General features: G+C 46.1%; 1 protein-coding gene across 1 annotated transcript in view; it reads right to left on the bottom strand.

Moving 5' to 3' along the window:
* The window catches only part of LOC147678933 (CD5 antigen-like), a 468373-nt gene extending 448309 nt beyond the window's left edge, over positions 1-20064 (bottom strand). The window contains exon 1 of the mRNA XM_086944698.1: positions 19998-20064. Within this exon, the coding sequence (XP_086800824.1) occupies positions 19998-20064 (67 nt within the window). The remainder of the gene's footprint in view (positions 1-19997) is intronic.
* Between the last annotated feature and the right edge of the window lie 1488 nt (positions 20065-21552).

Genomic DNA, 21552 nt, shown 5'->3' with positions numbered 1-21552 from the left:
GGCTCTAGGGTTCAGCCCCTTTGAGCTCTTATACGGTCACCCGGTAAGAGGGCCTTTGAGTCTGGTCAAGGAAGGCTGGGAGCAATCTTCCAGGAAACCTCCCCAGGATGTATACAGCTACATGCTGGCCTTTCGGAACCAGACTCGGCGCTTCAGAGAACTTGCTCAGGCAAATCTGGAGGCCAGCCAGGAGGAGATGAAGCGATGGTACGACCGGAATGCCACTCTGGTAGAGCTTCAGCCTGGTCAGGAAGTGTGGGTCATGTCCCCTGTGGAACCTTGTGCGCTCAAGGACAGGTGGACTGGACCGTTTAAGGTTGTGGAGAAGAAGAGCGATGTCACCTACTTGGTGGACTTGAAATCTCCCAGGAACCCCTTGCGGGTCCTGCATGTCAACCGTTTGAAGCCCCACTTAGAAAGGTCCGAAGTGGGCATGCTCCTAGCTACAGATGATGGAACAGAGGAGGAGAGTGAGCCTCTTCCTGACCTCCTGTATGCTAAAGAGCAAGACGGGTCAGTGGATGGTGTGGTCCTCTCTGACACACTGACCCTTGAGCAGAAACAGGATTGTCGCCACCTGTTGGGACAATTCCCGGATCTGTTTTCCTTGGTTCCGGGTGTCACGCATTGGTGTGTCCATGACGTTGACACCGGAGACAGCCCTCCTGTGAAGCACAAGGCTTACAGGGTGACTGACAAGGTCAGAGCGTACATTAAGGAGGAGGTCTCCAAAATGTTCGCGTTAGGGGTGATTGAGTCCTCTAGCAGTCCTTGGGCCAGCCCAGTGGTCTTGGTCCCGAAGGCTGCAGCGCCTGGTGCTTCACCAGAACTCCGGTTCTGCGTGGATTACCGAGGACTCAATTCGGTCACGAAGACTGACGCGCACCCCATCCCCAGAGCTGATGAGCTCATCGATCGGTTGGGGGCTGCCCGGTACCTTAGTACGTTTGACTTAACGTCTGGGTACTGGCAGATCGCCTTGACTGATGGGGCAAAAGAGAGGTCGGCGTTCTCCACACCAGATGGGCTATACCAGTTCCGGGTGATGCCCTTTGGGATGAAGAATGCCCCTGCCACCTTCCAGAGGTTGGTCAACCAGGTCTTGGCTGGACTGGAGGAATTCAGCGCCGCCTACCTGGACGACATCGCAGTGTTCAGCGCCAGTTGGGAGGAACACTTGCGCCAACCCCAGGAAGTGTTGTTGGCCCTGCGCGGAGCAGGCCTCACAATCAAAGCCAGTAAGTGCCAGATTGGGCAGGGTTCTGTGGTGTACTTGGGGCACCAAGTAGGGAGTGGTAAGGTGGCCCCCCTGCAACCCAAGATTGATACCATCCTGGCTTGGGCACCGCCCAAAACCCAAACGCAGGTGAGAGCCTTCTTAGGACTCACGGGTTATTACAGGAGGTTTGTCAAGGATTACGGCAGCATTGTGCACCCCTTGACTTCGCTGACTTCCAGGAAGCAGCCACGAAACGTGATCTGGACTGATGCCTGTCAAACGGCCTTTGACACCCTGAAAACTGCAATGTGCACAGCACCTATACTCCAAGCACCCGATTTTTCGAAAGAATTCATTGTTCAGACGGACGCTTCAGAGCATGGCGTGGGGGCTGTTCTAGCTCAGGTGAATGAAGAGGGCCGAGACTTGCCGGTAGCCTTCATCAGTAGGAGGTTACTTCCCAGAGAAACGAGGTGGAGTGCGATAGAGAGAGAAGCATTTGCTGTGGTCTGGGCGCTGAAGAAGCTAAGACCCTACCTGTTTGGGACTCACTTCCGGGTTCAGACAGACCACAGGCCCCTCAGATGGTTGATGCAAATGAGGGGTGAGAATCCGAAACTGTTGAGGTGGTCCATTGCTCTACAGGGGATGGACTTTACGGTGGAACACCGCCCTGGTACAGATCACGCCAATGCTGATGGTCTGTCCATATTTTTCCGCCTTAGTGATGAGGACTCCCTAGGTTAAGGGTAGTTCTCCCCACATTTCAGCTGGAGGGGACACGTGTTAGACCTGACATCATTGGCTCGAGTCTCTCCTCCATTTTTCTGTTTGCCTCTACTGTGTTACGATGTTTTGCTGGTATATGCTTTGGGCGCCGTGTCACTGCTGATCAGTGCCATAGCGCAAGTGCTCCCTATGTTAAAATGATGTATCTATTGTATCCATGTTTGGCTTATTTGGTTTACTGTCAGTCCCTAGTCTAGTGCACCAGGAGTGCCGGGGCTTGTAAATACAAATGCCGCTCGTGGGCTTGCAGCACGTGTTGTGCCACCCACAGGAGCGGCCTTGTAAAAGAATGTCTACGGGTCGGTCATTGCGAGACCCACGTGCAGTCTTGCACTGTCACGTCGGCTGCGCAGGTATACCTACCTGCCAGCCCTCCAACCTTCCCTTAACTTCATCTTAGTCACCCCTATGGTAGGCCCATGGGCAGGGTGCATTGTAAGTGTAAGGTAGGACAAGCCTGACCAAGTTGGCATGTCCTGATAGTGAAGTGCCGCCATCTTAGTGCTTCACTATTGCGAGGTAGCCTGCTCTCCGTTGGATAGAATGGGCCGCCGGGATTATTAATGCTATGATCCTAGCTGGCTCGGAGAGTACGGTGCAATGTCGAGTTTGGTATCCCTGAACTCGGGGTTTAATTACGCCTCCGTTGGTGTGGATGGTTTTTGGACTCTGGGTTCGAAAGTAGTACTTTTAGAAAGTGTCTATTTTCTTGTCTAACCATATCTGGTCTCTGCTGGTCTTACGTGTGTGTGACAGGAGCTGGGTGGCTCCAAGAGGTCTGGATGAGTCAGTGTGGGATGAGTGGGACATTTACGTTGAGAGTAGGGGGAGAGTAGTTGTTGATAGCCTGCCTTGCCTGATACAATGCTGGCTCCACCTCCTGCCAAGCGGCTGATGGCTCTGTGCCTGCCATGGACGATCCTAGCCCCACCTCCTGCCAGGAGGGCGATAGCTCTGCTCCTGCCAGTATCAATGCTGGCTCCACCTCCTGCGGGGCGTCTGAGGACCCGGCCCGGCCCAATGAATAGGCCAGGTGCTACTGCCTAGCTCCACCCACCGCAGACCCAGGGTGTTGGGAAACCCCCGGCATAGACAAAGGGATCAAAGACGAAAAGGGGTATAAGAGAAGGACCCCTGAACTAGGAAATCAGATCACTTCTGACAAGGAACCCTGTAACCAAGGACAAGAAGCCTGCTGATCTAAAGGACTGCCTACCCCTTCTGCCAGTGTGCTGTTGTTGGGGGAATCCTGCAGTGCTTCTTTATTTTTGCCAAGGAACCAGGAGAGAGGAACTGTGTGTGTACTCTCACGCTTGCTAAGAAAATCTCCAAGGACTGGAAGAGTGCCAGTCTCCTGCCGAAGTCACAGGGCTAAAGGACTTCACCTGCTGAAAAGTGCTATTGGCTGGAAGTGTGAATCCAGCACCTCTGAAAGAACCAGCAATCACGACGATCGGACGCTGGGCCCGACCGACGCCAGCAGCAACGCCAGTGAGTAGGAGTACGGCTCTAACTCCAGAGGACCTCGTGTCTGCCCCGCTGCTGATCGCATCAACCGTATGCCCTTCGACGCCGTGAGCGCTGCTCACTCTGTGCAACTGCATCATCGACAACGCCTGCTGTGGCCTGATCGACACCGAAGACGCGACGCCGGATTGCTCGACGCCGCTGATCATCGTGTGCTTCATTTTCCTAAGGTACTGTGTTGTTGGGGGTCCGTGTGACTCCAGGCCCGACGTAGCGCTCCTCGCGGTCGACGCCGAACCTGTGGATTATCTTTGCCCCAGCGTTGTGTAGCTCCCGTGTGAGTTACCCTGTTGCTAAGAACTGTGTTTCCAAGAGGAAGAATTGCTTGATACTAAAGACTCTTGTGCTAAAGAAGAAACTACCTTTGAACTATCCTTTTTCCTTCCCGAACGTATTTATTCCGATTGTGTACAGTTTTGCCGTTATTTGGTCTTGTGCTAAGTCTTATATAAAAATACTTATTTTTATAATACTACTGTGTCATGTCCATTTGTAGCGTATTCACTTTATTACTGTATGTGGTCATAATTGCTTAACACACAGCCTCTGAGATAAGCCTGTTCTGCTCTGCCAAGCTACCAAGGGGGTGAGCAGGGGTTATCGAAGGGTGTGATCCCCTTGCCCTGACTAGAAAAGGAGTGTCCCTATTTGTCAGAAGTGTATACCTCTGCCAACTAGAGACAGCCGGTTCTAACAGTGCTGCATACTTAGGTAACAAGAATGGTTAGCAACTTGTTACAATATCAACTTGATGTCTTACATATTCCTTTTGGGAGAAATTGAAGGTCAGATTATCTGTCTCGCTTTCCTCAAAGCATGGATGGATGTGAAGGTACTAGTTTTCAAGAGCTGTGTGAGGAAGATGCCGAAGATTGTTTTGTGGCTGTTATGGACATTTCTGATCTTGTTGTGAGATCAGAAGAGGATTGGAGAGCAGCCTTATTAGAAGATAACCTTCCACAACAAGTAAGTGTGTTAGTCAGAGAGGAGTGGACTAGAGAAAAGGTTTTGTCCCCTCTGTTACAACCTTATTGGAAAGTAGAATCTGAAATCTCACTAGAGGATGTTATAGCCATGAAATGTGATAAACGTATTCCTCCTCAGTCTGTAAGGCCTACTATTGTCAAGAAAGCTCATGAAGGACACTTGGATGTCACTCTCACTAAACGTAAGACAGCCATTTTGTGTGTTGTACCAGTGTGGCCCTTTGCCATGTGCTTGCATGGATAGTTGAGCAATGAGATAGCAGTTTAACAAATTCAAATGAATTGATACACTTGAGAATAATGTCATCTATTTATAAAAACTTTTTTTCGATTATATTTAACTTTATTTTACCATTTTTAGGGGTTGGAGGAATTTGCGTAGTCCCGCTACGCCAAGCTCAGCGAAACGGTAAAAATATCAGCGAGCACACAAAAGTTCAGCGAACACATGGAATTGGTTGTTCCGCCCGTTCGCGATGCATTTTTCTTGTTCATGAATGCTGTTTGCGTGCTTGTTGAGAAATATCTTGCGAACACGCGTTTTGTAAGTGCGAACAAGCAAAGAATTCCGCTAAGCCGCAGATCGGGGATTTTTTTGCAATTCCACATTCTCTGTGGAAAGCGACATTACCAAAATTACGCAAGCGGAATGGAATTTACCGCCCAGGCCTAACCATTTTCATAACATCCGGCATCTTTGAATCAACCCCATGTCAGCTACAGGTTCACAGCAGCAATCATTGTGTAAGGATTATTCGATTGCCCATGCATTTGTCAGCTGCACCTCCCTGCGTTCCACCTCCACTTACATGGATCTACTTTTTAATACAGTAGCTGCAGGGCAGAGATTCCAGATACCTACAGAGCAGTGGAAATAATCCTGATCTTAAAAAAAGGGCGACGCTGGATGCCCGTCAAACTGTAGGTCTATATAGTTTACTAGATAATCGCAAAAAAATATTTTCTAGGCAGCTCTTGAATAGAGTATAAGATTAGAAGGATCATCAGAATATATTAATTCACTTTCAGGCAGGATTTGCTACTAAAATAAGCACACTAGTTCAGGTGTTTGAGTTCGCCCTTCTTTATTGGAAATATGTCCTGTTAGGCATCTTTATGTGGCATTCATCGATTTGCGTGCAATATTCGATCTGATACCTTGGGAGAACCTTTAGAGGATACTGGCAGATATGAAAATGTCCAGTGGCTTAATTGAACTATTCCCAAGACTAAATGAAAATAATTTTGTGCAGGTTAGGTGGGTTGACAGCAAGGAGTTGTCTAAACGTATCTCAGCTGCAAGAGGGGCTTGGAGGGGGGAGTTTGGGCGCCCCCCCTGTTCTCCTTATACAATGAAGGAATTTATAAAGTGTGCTAATGACTCTCCTATCCTGTACTGGCCCAAAACATCTATACTCTTGTTTGCAAATAATTGTCTTTTAATTTCAAAAACCTCAATAGGGTAACAAAATCTCCTGAATAATTTCCTTGAGTACTGCAGTAACAGGGGTCAGGAATTAAAAGCAGCAAGACCTAGGTTTATGGTTTTTGGTGAGAGTATTTAAAGCTTCTCTGTAAGGGCTGGAAAAGACCATTTTAAACTGTTTTTTAACTTTGATTATCTGGGGAAGGCCCTGTCTGATACATTTAAATGGGGCCACCAAATAAATAAGGGAGCATTCTAAATATACATCAAAAGCTAATCTCAGCATTCAGAAGAATACATACTTGCATTCTATTTTTCCTGCCCTGGTACCTTACTGTGCCAAAGCCCAAAGTGGTGCTTTGTATGGTGCAGAAATCTGGGCTACATGGACAGTAATAGGCTCACTGTAGTGGAGAACAATATCATTAGATCATTGCTATCTGTTCCGGTTTGCATCCCCCTTGTACCTCTTTATTTTAATATTGGGATGAAAAGAGTGTCAGACCTGGCCCAAGTAAAACCCTCCTTATTTTGCACTTTAATCTGGACAACCCCTGCACTAGCTGAATACAGAGCTCCCTTGAGAGATGGAAAGGAATTGGACCATGTTTTGGAGGTTCTTTGGCTAAGATTTATTTGCAACTGGTGTAAAAGACTGGGCTTGCTCACACTATGGGATTTTCCTGAACTGATCTCTAAGGCGGACAAGCTGGTTTTAAAATTGACCTTCTTGTCTTTTGTGCATGGAGAGGACATTTCTAGGGGCTCCCCGGGTCAATCAACGGAGCAGTTTATGTCATTTAAATTGACCTTAGCCTTTGAAAGCCATATGGATAGTAGAATACCAAGACTAAGAGCTTGTGTATACAAATTGGAGTGATGACCTTGCTACTGATTCATGCCCAGCATGTGGCGTGAGCCCTGGAACCTCTGACCATATCATGTCTGTGTGTCCTGAATATTGTGGAGTGTGCACATGATGGCTGTGACCGATGATGAAGAGAAGAGAAAGCCAATATTGATGGCTGACATTAATTTTTCCTTGTATATTGCTAGCCAAATGACGGAAAGGATCCCCACCATAGACCAGTCTGTTCTCAGGTTGGCAATGAGAAATTGGTGAGGAGGGGTGTTAATGAGATTTCCCTTCTACGCTTAGGCCAACAGACACTTGAATTCTATATGTGCACAATGTGACGTGATTAATGAGAGAGAAGCACACATGCACAGCAAAGGACATTAAAATAAAAGATACTCACCCATAAAAAATAACCGAAAAACACACAAAATTAAATAAATCAGGAAGAACATTGTTTTTGCCAAAGAAACACATACTAAAAGATACATACTGCAACCTGTGTAAGCTGGTGCTTGCACCACTTACTTCGATATCGGTTCACTATATTTATTGGTCACTACACTTAAAACGTATAAGTTACCCCTATAGCAGGCCTTAACAATCCTGAAGGCAGGGTGCTGGGTTTGAGGTGAGAGGGTGCCCCTGCATGAACAGAGCCTCTCTGCAAGCTTCGGAGACTATTCTCCTGGGTTTTCTGTGACTCGGTTGATAATCTAGGTTGAGTTGCATTATACCCTTGCGGTAAATGCTATCTCGAAAACAGCTGCATAGAAACATATTGTGTTTTGTATCAAACACCTTGGAATCATACCACCACACTAGTAACTGGGGTGGGAGGTATGATTCCAATCTTCAGAAGCAAGCTTCATGGGGTCACTGGTCAAAACTGTGCCAGCCTTCTTGACCCGGACAGCACAAAATGGATGCTACTGACCAGAGACACGTTTCTGCCCTCCTGCTGCTGAGCCAATGTTTTATGTTTTAGCATCACTGTTGCTAAAACATCAAATAACTGCGAGGCTCACTGTGTGCTGTGTGCTTATTGTCATCATATTTTTTAACACAGATACCGGTTGGCACCAACACATCGTTTACTGTAATGCTGATAGCAATTGGATTTTTTTTTCTCAACAGTTGTTCACTATCACTTAGAAGGTTAGTGCATTCAGCATACTATTCAGATGTCAACAAGGAAAGTTAATATTACAATTTCTGAGTGAGAATACAATAGGATATTGAGACAGGTCCATTATAGACCGTGTGTTATTAAAACAGGATTGACAAAGAATGCCATCTCGGCAGCACACAGTGAGCCTCGCAGTTATTTGATGTTTTAGCAACAGTGATGCTAATTGTGCGCAACAGGAACATTGTAGTGAGTTTAATGTCTACTTCCTGTATGTTTAGTTTTTTAACAGACGGAAGTTGGTCTGCGCATAGTCTTGCTACGATTACGTTACATTTGAAGATTGATTTAGGATCGAGGAGTACAGGTAGACCATCATATCGGTTGGCTATATAGTTAATATACGGGCACAGGTGTTTTAATCACGCGTGAATAATCTCACAATTACATTTTAGCATGGGTAACATAAACATCCATTGGTATCTGCACTAGTTGTCTTTTTGAAACTCTTTATCTTTTGAGCACTTAACAAGACACATTTAACATAAGAGCACCACAGGATGGTAACCTTAAACAGATCTAGTACCCTCTCTTTTTCAGAACCCTTCCTGAAGATTATAGAGCATGACACCTATATACTTAGGCACATCACCCCCAGCAACACCCTTCTGAGTGTCAATTTTACATTAATCTCCTAAAAAACTGAAATATATCAAAGTTTTTTTGTTTTAGGAATTTTTCCCTGAGGAAGGGAAAAAATATTTCCCGAAGTGCATTGGGCTTCGGACTTCCTGATACCATAAGTCATATGAAACTGAAAGAAATACAATCTTATGAATTTTTGATGTCATCATAAATATGAATTATTGATTGTTAAAATGTACCCTTACATCAATTTTTATGCTGATCTAACATGAAAAGAGAAATTTTGAAAGAAATGCATAAAATCCATAGTCACAATGACGTAATTGTTGGACTTATATGAAATATTGGAATATTTTAGATAAACGCATGTTTAAAAACAAACGATAGAGTTCATTATTATTTAAGTAATTTCAACATATAGAGGAATATAGTTTTCCAAGGAACAGTGCACACTGTTTGCAGGCCGTAGTCTGCATCTTTATACTGTATTTAGACTGTCCAGCCAACACATTTATGTAGTGTAGCACCCACAACAAAACAGTGGTTACAGTATATGATTTAGAAAAGATACACGATTTACTAGTGAGTGCACCTCATTTCTTCTTTTTTCTAGTTCACTATTGGCACCCTGAGGTTGCACCCTTTCTTAGTTATCATAGAGACAAACAGACAAGTTCATAACACAATATGGCATCATTTGATAGCATCACACATATAACTGAAAACAGAGCCACCACATTGGCATATACAAATGAGGAAGCCACGGATATATATGCACTTATCCAAGAAATCAAATTGGTAGACACTCATGGGGGATCCACTCTACAACATTTAAAGCCACTAGAATACCTTACATGTAGGCAGTTGAATCAAAGACTCCACGCCTCTACCCTGGTTCAATACCACCGAGCAAAAATAATCCCCCGTGGACCTTACTGTTCCACACCGTAACCTGCTCGACCTTCCTACGTTTGTTGCTTTTGGCTAGGCTTGTTGGTGCCCCCGCCAGACAACGACCCCTCAGCACTCAATATCCCTCGTGGGACAGCTCACCTCATGCTCCTGGTCATCCTCGACATCTCCTGGGCCTCGTCCCTGCAGAGTCATGCATTCCTTCTTCGCACCTGAAGCACCCGACATCGGTGGACATTCGTCTCCCGAGCCCATGGTCACTCAGAAGTGACCCAGACTTTGTCCCCTCTGCTTTCAGGTTCCTTCCCTCCAGAATCCAGGTTTGGATTCCACTTGACCCTTTTCACCTTCATGGCAGCAGTACTTCTTCACAGCCCTCGATTGAGAACGACTAGAGTTTCCGACGCCACTTCAAACCTATGCACCCGGCCGCTCTGGGATAGGTAACTCGGGTACTACAGTATCTGCAGGTGGGGTGGCTCTTCAAACCCTTAAGTTCCAAAGGGTTCGCTCAAAGTCCTCCTAGAAGGGTCCTTAAACTTTAACTTTCCAACCGCGACTTTCCCATAGAGTTGTACAGAGCACACGGTCGTGTTTCCCCACTGCACCCGTCCTCCGTGGGCTCCCTGTGTCATCACCTTGGGTGGTTCCTTGGGGTCCCAGCGATTTTATGTGCACTAGGCACTGATTATTATACCACTATTTTAGTATATGGTTTGGTCTTCCCCCGGGAGCCCACTGCTTATTGTAATACATACAACTTTTCTATAGATCTCGTATTGTGTGCATTGTGTTCTATCCTCATGTAGATGATAATAGAGAGTGTTATATTAATAAATACCTATTTTTATATAACTACTGTGTGGTTATCCATCATTTAGTCATTCAGGAGGTGATATTCTGGTAAAACACGCTGCTTTACATTCCTTCAAGATTAAACCTGAAGGCTGCTCTCCACAGCTACCACTAGGATAGCTTTCTAAAGGTTATGTTTGACCGCATACATCATAAAGGTCATATGGACTTTTGCAAGGGGCCCACTTCAATTAGTGGACAGCATATACTAGGCTAACTACTCACAGCCAGAACCAACCACAACAGGGCAAATTTAAGCCTTATACGTATCCCCTTCTTTGGGGTTGGGAATATGCCCAACAGACACTGCTTTATAGCGACTTCTATTTGTATTGTCGGCCCAGAGTAGAGAGTCTCTAGCAATTGGTTCTGGTACAGCTGCAACTGTATGCAAGTCCATGACATATGGAGGAATGTGGCACGGTCCGTGCCACATCGAGGACAGGAGGGGACCAGCCCCAGGGTAAACTGTGAGCAGCACTATGAGGTCAGATATGTGCAATGCAAACAATGGAATTGGATGAGCTTGCATCCGGCATTACTTGTCTGGGCAAGAGCTCTCTTCCGTTCCCCGTCTGTCAATGGGAGTGGTAGGTCTTCATCTTATTTCCCCCTGGAAACTGATAAATCGGCTATGCGGTCGTCCTTCAGGGCTTAGTATGTACACAAGATTAGGGCCCCTAGTAGAACCCTGGTCTAACAGGGTTGCCAATGTGCGCAATTCCTGTGGCTCCTCTGGGCAGGTGGTCCATATCTTGGGGCCGTATGTGAGATTTAGGCATACTGGTAAAAATGTACTGCTGGTACCTTGAAGCAATCCTGTGCTTCATCAAAGCTCAGGAAGTTTCCATTGTGGTACAGATCTCCTGCCGATACGCATCCTCCCTTATACAAGTTTGAAATATCCATAGATGCCTGGATACTCTGAAATCCCCGTAGCCATCGGATCGGGAGGGCTACAGCATAAGGTGCCTTACGAAGTACAAAAGTGACTGCTTGTTCATAGGACACAGCTACTTGTCTCACTATGTGGGGGCATTCCCTGGGGTCCTTGGATCCCATCATTACAAACCTTTGTAACCGAGACTCATCGCTCCAGTGCACCAGTAACTCTTTATCTATTGTACGAACTTCCATACACCACTGCACTGTATATTGTAACAATCCTGCCATATAAAATAACCTAAAATCAGTTAAACCCAATTCCAAGAGTTCAAGACCAGCGTGTGCGTTTCTAACTTAACTCTAGTCCTTCCACCTGCCCACACTGGAGAAATGAGTAAACTATTAAGCTTGTCAAATGTGGATTTCGGTATACTGCAGAAAGAATTCTGCAAGACAGACGAGGTAACATCACAGCTTTTGACACAGCCACCCTTCCCATAACAGACTGCAGGAGCTTGTTCCAGAATTGTATTCACTTTCCAAGTCCTGCAAGGACCCTACCCATATTTAGCTTGTTTTGAGCATATGGCAAATGTTCTACCTGAATGCCCAGATATCTAAAATGATCCACCTCCCAAGTCGGTCCCACCTCAGGAAGGTCCAGAGGTGCACCCCCTCATGAGGGCAGCCAGCGGGAACAGTATTGATTCCTGATGATTGATGTAGAGACCAGAGGCATCACCAAAGGAGACCAGCATCTCCAGAAGTACCAGGATTGCCTCCTCCAGCTGTCTAATGCATAGGAGCGCATCTTCAGCATACAATGAAATCACGTGTGGGCGGCCATCTACAACTACACCCCATGGTGCCATGTCACTCCTCAGTCTCAAAGCCAATGGTTCCATTGCCAGTGCAAAAAGCAGTGGCGATAGAGGGCACTCCTGTTGCGTGCCTCATTCAATTTTTAAAATCTCCTGACCTCCATTTCGCACTCTGGCTCTCGGCTTTTTGGAAAGCAGTTTAACAGACTCAATATATTCCTTTCCAAAACCCATTCTTCTCAGCACCTCCCATAGATATTCCCACCGTGGCGTATCAAAAGCTTTTCCAATATACAGGGCAACAACTGCTGCCCGGATGTTGCTGTTAGCCACAGAATGAAAGACATGAGACAACCGGCATATGTTCATTAGCATATCCCTTCTAGGTAACAACACACACTGATCTTCATGAACCAGTGAGGTCACAACTCTGCTCAATCTTGTGGCCAGGAATTTAGAGAGCAATTTAGCATCTACCCCCAGGATGGATGAAGGTGTATAGGAGCCCGGGTTCTCTATGTTCTTGCCAGTCTTAGGTAGCATAATTATCTGAGCCTCCCTCATGGACCACGGTCGACCCCCATCCTGTTTAGCCTCCTGTAAGGTTTCTAATAGGCGTGGAAGCAAAACGTCAGCATGCGCCTGGTAGAATTCCATAGGAATTCCATCTGGTCCTGGTGACTTAAGCCAGGCCATGGCCCGCAATGCATCCTGCAGTTCCTCGAGGCAGATCGCTGCCTCCAAATCTTCCTCCTGTTCTCCTGTGAGGCGTGGGAGGGGGACACCTGGGAGATGACCCCTATCTACAGGCAGTTTTGACTCTGGGATCTCACTATATATTTTCAATAGGGGGTGGAATAGCACCTGGTTAATGTTGACCTGTGTAGTCGCCATATCGCCGCTAGGGCAGGGCAATGTCAAAATATGTGGGGGTGGCCACTCCCGCTTCAACAACAACACCAACAGTCTCTCAGATCAGTCACCGCTCTATGTAAAAGTTGGCGATATTCCCGGCGAACTAAACAGTTCAACCTATCCCAAATCTCTCTGACCCAGTGTTGTGCCTGTAGGAATGAACCATGATCCTGTCCTGACACTCTCTCCCTGTGTTGTATCATAGCCAGTCCTCTGCAGTTGGCAATTCTGACTCCAATCTTTTCCTGGTGCCACCCACCCTGGACACACATTCCCCTCTGGTAACCACCTTGAATGCATCCAATTCAACACCCCTAGCAGTGGTGGTCAACCAATTAGAGGCGAAATAACCCGCAATGACCCCTCTGAGCTCCTCTCTAAATAACAGAGTGTGTAGCGTAGTCAGCTGCAAATGCCACAGTGGAGCTCTCAGCCTATGCCCCTCCGGCCCCCACTCCAACAATACCAGAGCACGGTCCGATAAAAAATTACCCAACATCATAGTCCATTCTACCGCACCACATGCCTCTCGAGAGAGCAGAAAATGGTTGACTCTGACATTCCATGTTATAATTTCGCATTGTCCCATGTCATCCAGCCTATACCTGTCCTATTCAATGTGCATACGGCCTGTGTACTTCCCTCAATACTGCTAGAGAGAACTATAAATAGAACATTCAAACCAACCCGGCAACCCCCAGACACAAACTGCATCCTACAAGTGCACCACCCCAACCCTGGTCATTACTCGCACTCCTCCGCTCACCTATCAACCTATCGCACTCACAAAATCATATCTATAACCAAAACAAAAAATAAAGATTTGAAAAACAATACTACAAGATGACTAAGAGGAAATTAGACAAATAAAATGGAGAACAGAAGAAGAAAAAGAAATCGAAGGAAGCATCTGCCCATTAATCTCAATATCTGTCCCAGGACAGCGCTCCATTTGTCAAGGTGCAAGAAGGAAGCATTGTGTGACAGAGCACATCATTCAAGGGGGTATCAAGTCCATGGCACAATCCTCCATTGATTCTAGCATCACCCTTGGTTCATTCAGGAACGTACCATATTTGGGGTATCTTCAACAATGTCTCCATTACTGGTCTCTGAGCCTTTGGCTGTTGCCACCTCCACCAGTGCCAAAATGGCCTCTCGTTCAGCCTGTTGTGCCAGTTGGTCAATTCAGGGAGACCCACTGCCTTCAGCAGTGGAATCTACTCTTTCCAGCTCCAAAGAGCCATCCCCACATACCACCACCTGTTGTGTGGATCTGGAGGATTTCTGGGACTTCCTGTAACGGCTACCACTTTTTCCTCCTCTGGGCTTGATTGTGGATCTCCCCACCTCTCCCCCCTATGCGGCATCCACTCATCACCATGTACCTCCAACCAATCCCAAGCTGCGTCCAGGGTCGTAAAAATGTGCGTACGATCCGTATTTAGAACCATCAGCTTTGCAGGGAAAAGGAGCATGTATTGTAGATTCATGGCTTGCATCTTTTGTTTCACTCCGATAAAGGATGCTCTCTGCTGCTGAACAAAACAAGTGTAATCTGGGACTATACAGATCTTTTGATTAGGGAAGGCAGGGTCTCTTTCATGTCTGGCTGCTTTAAAAATGGAATCTCTGTCCTTAAGATTTTTGTTAAGTCCTGGGTTGAGCCCCCGATGGCAGCAGTGCCATAAGTACCCAGTGTGCCCGCTCCACAATAAAGATCGAGGCAAGCTCTGCTGTGGGGAGCGCCTCCTTGACACATTTCTCAAAAAGTGTTTCTGGCTCTTTCCCCTCCTAACCCTCGGGGAATCCTACAAAGCTCAGATTATATCTGCGGGAGCACCCCTCAGCATCTTCGACCCTGCGCTCCAGAGCTACCATCTTGCATGAGAGTTCTGTCACAGTTGCCTTTAGTGTAGCAATTTTGGTCTGTATCTCACTGACTGTCTGCTCCATGGCCAATGAGCGGTCTGCAGCAGTGCGGAGGTCTGCACGCAACAATCCTTTATCCGTTGATACTGCATCATTTTTTGTCTGGACAGTCGCGCTAGAGGCTTCAATTTCTGCAAGAATCTGTGCCCCTGTAGGCTCAGGTCAATCGGCATTAGCCTTAGTCTGCACCACTTGTATCTTATCAGCTCTCTGAGGGGTCCCCTGTGCCGTATACGGGTCTATTTTTGTCTTCAGCATCCCCTTTCAGGCCAATCTTTGCCCATAGTGCGGCTCTCCTCCAAACACCGGAGGGATTCAGATGACCCTCAAGCACCCTAATTCTACATGGGAGAGGGGGGCCTTATTACCTTTTGACAACTTTTATTGGCCACGTGTACAGACACTCTTAATGAGGTAGGGGCTCTGATTCACCTGCAGGAGGAGTAGCAGAATTGGGGGCCACGTCCATCCTATATGTGAACTGCACACTATTGGTTAGTTGAATGTAAGTCCTTTGGGCCTTCTGCACCCCATATTATTGTTCTAGCCTGCTAGGCTACAGTAGGGTTCATAGCATTCACCAAGGTAACTTTTTTATTTTAATGGAGACTCCATTGTGTACCCGATCAGTCTGTTTGGGACTTCTAGCCCGGTTGCAGTTACCCACCCGACATGTGCTGCAGTCTCGCTAAGCCCGGGGACTTCTCGTAGCCTTCAGGCCCAATCGCTGCCACTGGAAGAAATGCGCGTGCCCAGAGTGTAGTTCTGCAGCTGGGGCAACTGCCTCATTCACTTACTTTTCTTTATTGGTCGTTTGATTGACCTACACCGTCAATACACAGCTGAGGACCGTGCTCCACTGGGCTCACCAGGATTAGTGTCTCTGCCCTAGGCCCACTCTCCTCACCTCTACCATAGGGATCCAGGATCAGGTCTCATAATCTGTGTGTGCCCTCACATTGTGTCGGACCACTGCCCCAGCACGGCTAAGACTTCTCCGGGCCAGCTATGGAAGCATGATCCTTTACTGCAACGACGCCCAATATCTAAGCCAGTCCCAGCCACCAGTGGAGGCTGCCTCTCCATCCCCGAATCCAGTGGGCCCTTGTTGATTTCTCAGGTCCAGGGATCAGGGCAGCACTAGACGATCTCAGGCCTCAAAAACTTCAAGCTCACCTTCACCCAACAAGCCGGCAAGTTTCTGACACCATTTGCGGGCATTTAGTCTGCGTTCCTCCGGTGTACAGCCTCCACCTGCGTGAGGGCAGGGAGCAAGATTTCAAGTGGAGAGGCAGCAAAGAATATTCACAGCCCCCGGCCCATCAATCAGAGGCGGGGAGTCCAGCAATCCCGTCCCGAGGTCAGGTGGCCCCTGTCATGCCCTCAGCCATGCCTCAGTTTGCTCTGTGCCCAGGGAATCGCGGGCCAAACACCGCCCAATACCATGTCCAGCCTGCAACAGGTAGCCACTCAACCCCTCGATTCTTTGTGTTTATTCCTCTACACTGCCGGATACCTCATTTAGGAGAATATGGACCAAGGCAGGCAGGATAATTTAGGTTTATTGCATGGGCAGCAGAGGAGCTCCTTAAACAGCGACCACTCCAGTCACCATCTTGGCTATGCCCCCATGTTGGACACATTGAGTTCAAGTCCAAGTCGGGTAGGTATATACAGTAACGCGTTCCATCCTCAGATGTGAACAAAACATTTTAAGATGTAATGATGTATCCATCAATTTGAGCTTTATATATGTACTAGCAGCCCGCCCTTGGGCAGAAAGGGGCTGGGGGCTGTACACCCGCTCCCGCCCGACCCCCTCCTGTCCGGACTCCCTCCCGCCACACTCCTCCCACCTGTCCCTCTGTGCACAGGACTCCCGCCTCCCGCCATCCACCGCCCGCCTTCCGCCTCCCGCTCCCGCCTCCCGCACAATGAGCATTTACTTTACCTGAGCTGCCGCTCCTTCCTGCGATCTTCACTTTACCGCTGCTCCTCTTCGCCATGACGTGCCCGTGCTCCTCACTTCACCAAAGCTCCATGTCTCTCCTCCTCGTCATCACGCACGTCCTCATCACGCACGTCGTGGCCAGCCCTACGTCGCGGCCAGAGCAGCGTCGCGGCCGGCCCTACTTCCAGGGCACTGCTTTTTTTTTAAAGTTATATTTTTAAATGTACATTTTTTTTTTTTTATAGCCTATGTCCATCTGCACACCCTGACAATTTCTACAATGTATCGGGTGTTTGGATTGGCGCAGTGGTTCCCGAGTTTACCTGGCTCAAATGTGGGTGTTCTCTCTTTATAATAGTAGTATAGATATATATTTTCGACTTCTGATTTCCTTCACAGGGTGAGCACAGTATGATGAACAGACCATACAAAAAGATACATAGTGGACACCATTAGAATGTATTAAGCTGGTTTGTACCGTATATACGACACATATAAAAGAGTCCAAATTTTGGACACATTAAGTAAAAGCCTGAGTTGTGTATGTGTACACAGTGATGTGTCCCATCCTCAGATGTGATTAAAAGATTTTAAGGCGGAATCATATATCAATCAATTTGTGCGTTTATTTATATAACTTCAACTTCCTATTTACTTCACAGGATGAGCACAGTCTGAGGGACAGACCAAAAAAGAAAGAGACAAGAAAAATTGATTGATAACTGAATAAACAGAACGGGGAAAAAAACGAGAACAGGCTGAGACCAGCATTAAGAGCAATTGGGTATATAAGTATCAAAATGTCCCTTAGTTCATGTTGTTCTCACCTTAAGAAGTAGTATAAACAATCGTAGTCCTCACAAGTAAAGTAATCATGTTCCAGAGCCAAAGGGTTAAATGATAAGCGTATGACCAAAGCCCAGTGGCTTTGACACCGCCAACGGGAAATATATAGAACTACCACGGTCATCTAGCCTACATTACGAGCCTGGATATGTGAAGGAACTCCATGGAGGAAAGTCAAAACACTTCATGGTGTGGTGCCCAAAGCGCTGAGACAGCCTTAGGGGTTTAAAGCATAATTGATCAGAGTGTCCCAGTAACTCTATAATATTGGCGTGCCACCATATTGCCCTTATACAGCGTTGTTGAAATGGGTCATACAGACCCATTATCCCTATATACTATGAGCACAGGCTTAAGATGATGCCAGCACAGCCCTCCTGTAGCAAGCAATGAGCCCGATGTATGGTGGGGATTCTTTCAGCCATTTGACTAGCAATATACAAGGAAAAATAAAGTTTTTGTTTGTCCTGTGTGGGTTATAATGTATTTTATATTTATACATGTTGTTTGGTTTGTGTACATGTTTTTGATTAGGCTTTAGTGCCAATTGGTTTTCGGCCCTGAAGAAGTTCGCACATCTGGGAATGAAAAGCGTTGGCTGAGCTGTTTTGCAGTAACAAGGAATTACATTTGAAAAAATAATATGAATAAGGTTTTTTTTTTAAAACTAAGTCGGGCTTGACTTCATCGCCTGAGACACCTCCCATTGCTTTATGGACTAAAGATCTGGAAAACAGGGGCACTGTACAACAACGGGTGCCGGAGTAATTGTGCACAGGACAATTCACAAAAAAATAAAACTAGTATGAGGGGCAGATTGGAAAGTCCGCCATTGGGCACTGTTCAATTGATAACTTTAATAGCTATTGGTCCAATCCTAATGATGGCACCTTTTCATTCTCAGTGCAACTTTACCTTTATGATATGATATTGTATAGATGCGTTTTACACATTTTCGATTGTGGGATGGTCTTTATAATTAATTGTGGTACTGTATTGGCAATTATTGACATGTGAAATGTAAAATGTAAATTGATACTTGTATAGCGCACTACTCACCCGCAAGGGTCTCAAGGCGCTTGTACAAATACCGCTGTGGAACCCATCCTGGCTTTCCCTGTGATGCGTCCACTCCTGGGGACCCCCAAGGTGGAGGCCAGGTATCCTTAGCGTTGTGGGGGCCGTTGTGGAAATTAAGCAAGCTATTGCCCAGAGTTGCAGAGTGGAACTCCATGATTGGAATAGGCACCGAGGAGAGAATTATCAGGTCTGTGAAATTTTGAGCCCAAGAACCACCGAGGCGGGGAATTGAACTCTGGTCCTGGGCTAGACCTCTGCATCAGGGTCTGCCGCTCTAATCATTGAGCCACACTTCTCCACAATGTGGGAGTATCTCTGTATTTATTGACCAGCAACAATTGTAATGTAAGCATAATTTACTTGAAGTCTACAGCAAGTTGTATGAAAGTTAAGGATTTTTACCATATTAATGACTGAAGTATGATGATATCTCAAATTACATCATTGATGACCTCACTGATGACCTCATCCAATGAGTGTGCTAGTTTGTTTATAGTTTACATATCGGCAGGTAAATACCATAATACTTTTCTACCTGATTTTGTTCAGCCTCGGTCCAGCTAATGGGTGTGAGTGTGTGGGATTATTGAATATGTTTGTATCTTTGTATTGAAGAGCAACACTGTATGACGGTGATGATTTGTGTTCACTCTGTTTCACGCACGTATCTTTGATAAAGCAGAAAAATGTTTTTAAATTGCTTTGAACAGTCTTGAGCTATTCAACAGAATCGTCTCATTTAGACAATGTTTTCTTAACATATGACTGTGTGGGATGTTATAAATGATGTCATCAGTGATGTAATATGTGAGGTCATATGCAGTGCATGGTGGGGTGGAAGTCACTGACGTATTCACCTAACTATAACATCACTTTAACCTTTGTTTTTTTCAGTGAATATGTATTACAATAAGTTATATTATGTCATTGCAATATAATGTAATGTTATTCTGTGCTATAGTATGTTGTTATGGTAAGTCATAATGTGCTATGCAATATTATGTCACGCTAGCATTTTTTACCTCACTGTCCTAGAGTCATTGAGCACTGTTCCTGATTCTATTGGTGCCCTGCAGAGGACCGGAGGGGACAAATGCTTTTCTGCGCAAAACTAACGATACAAACATACACCCAGTAGATCCTCACTTTATTCTTGCACTAAAAGCTGTACATGTACAAATCATCAGACAATGGCATTGACCTGACAGACAAACAGCACTCACCACAGTCAGGGCAGAACACTGCAGATGCCCTCAGGGGAAGAAGCAGGAACACAATGTACCCCAACATTTGAAGATCTGAAAGAGAGGGCGCACGTTGGCAATGTTAGTGATAATGTCGCAGTTTGCACCTGCGTCTTAGCGACTCTCAATTGGTGAAGTAATAGAGAATTACCTCTCCAACATTAAATCTGCTAAAAAAACCTTCTATGTCAACGCCATTAAGGAGTCTAGTCAGAAACAAAAAACGTTGTTCTCAATAGTAAAATCGTTCACCCAGCCCAAAGCACTTCAACCTGAAATCCCCCCATCCCAAGACCTTTGCAACAAAATATCAGACTATTTGGAGGAAAAAATCACCGCCATTCAAAGAAATTTCCCCCCTTCACAAACAACTCAAGGTGCTCTTATCCCCGCTCAACCAGAATCCATAGCTGGTAGCCTTAAGAATTTCTCCCCTGTCACCTTGGCTCAAACCAGAGAAGTCATCCTGGCGTGCAAATCTGGTTCTCCTTCCGACCCCTGTCCTCCCAAAATCCTCCACCAACTCATCGACGTGGTGAACCCAATCATTAACGATATAGTTAACTCGTCGCTTCGCACCGGATCTGTCCCCCGCCTCTGGAAAAGGGTGTAGTCAAACCTCTCATGAAAAAAGCCAACAAATCCCCGTCTGACCTGACCAATCTTCGCCCGATCTCACTCCTCCCGGCATTGGGAAAAATAACTGAACAGATGGTTTACAGAGAACTCAAACGATATCTGGAAGCCCATAATATACTCCATCCGCAACAATCTGGTTTTCGTCCCAAACACTCGACCGAAACAGCTCTGATTGAACTTGTCCAAAATACCTCACCAGAGGCTTCCCCCACTACAACCTGAGTCGATCCATCCGTTCTTCCCAGGACAACCTCATCCTCCCCGCTAGGTACAACTTGAAGACTACGGGTGGAAAAACCTTAAGCTTCCTGGCCACTATAGCCTGGAACATCATGCCCAAAAATCTGAGACAACAAACTCACGAAAAGCCTTTCAGAAAACTGCTAAAGACTTGGATTTTTAACCTTCCGGATGACTACACCAAGGCAGCCATCTAAACGCTTACTGCTACCACGACTGGTCTTCGATCCTCTACCAGGAAATTCAGCGCCAAGATTCTCCCTCCGGAGCGAACGCTGCGCTTTAGAAATACCCCCACAAATATCACAAATAGAGTGAATAATTGTGGGTATCATTCATATCAAGGTGCACGCTGCACCTCTCCTGCCTTTGTACAATCCTTTTTTTTAATTTATTTTTTTATTGTTGTTTTTTCCCCCTTTCATCCCGTGGTGGTGGGAAGAGGTAGATCATCAAAGCATACATCAAAGCATACATCAAACAAGAACATAGAAAAGAAAATTATGTAAGCATAATGAAAAAATAATAATAAAAATTAATTAATTAATTTGCATTCCATTTTTCAAATGGTGCCCAGTTCCTAGAGGCGATTAGGCATCTTCTCTTTCCTCTGAAGGGCTAAACTGCAGTCTCGAGTTTATACCAAGCCAGCATC

The sequence above is a fragment of the Lissotriton vulgaris genome, chromosome 11, assembly GCF_964263255.1.
Source record: "Lissotriton vulgaris chromosome 11, aLisVul1.2, whole genome shotgun sequence".
In the NCBI taxonomy this organism is placed as follows: Eukaryota; Metazoa; Chordata; class Amphibia; order Caudata; family Salamandridae; genus Lissotriton; species Lissotriton vulgaris.
This window is presented reverse-complemented; position numbering and strand designations above follow the sequence as displayed.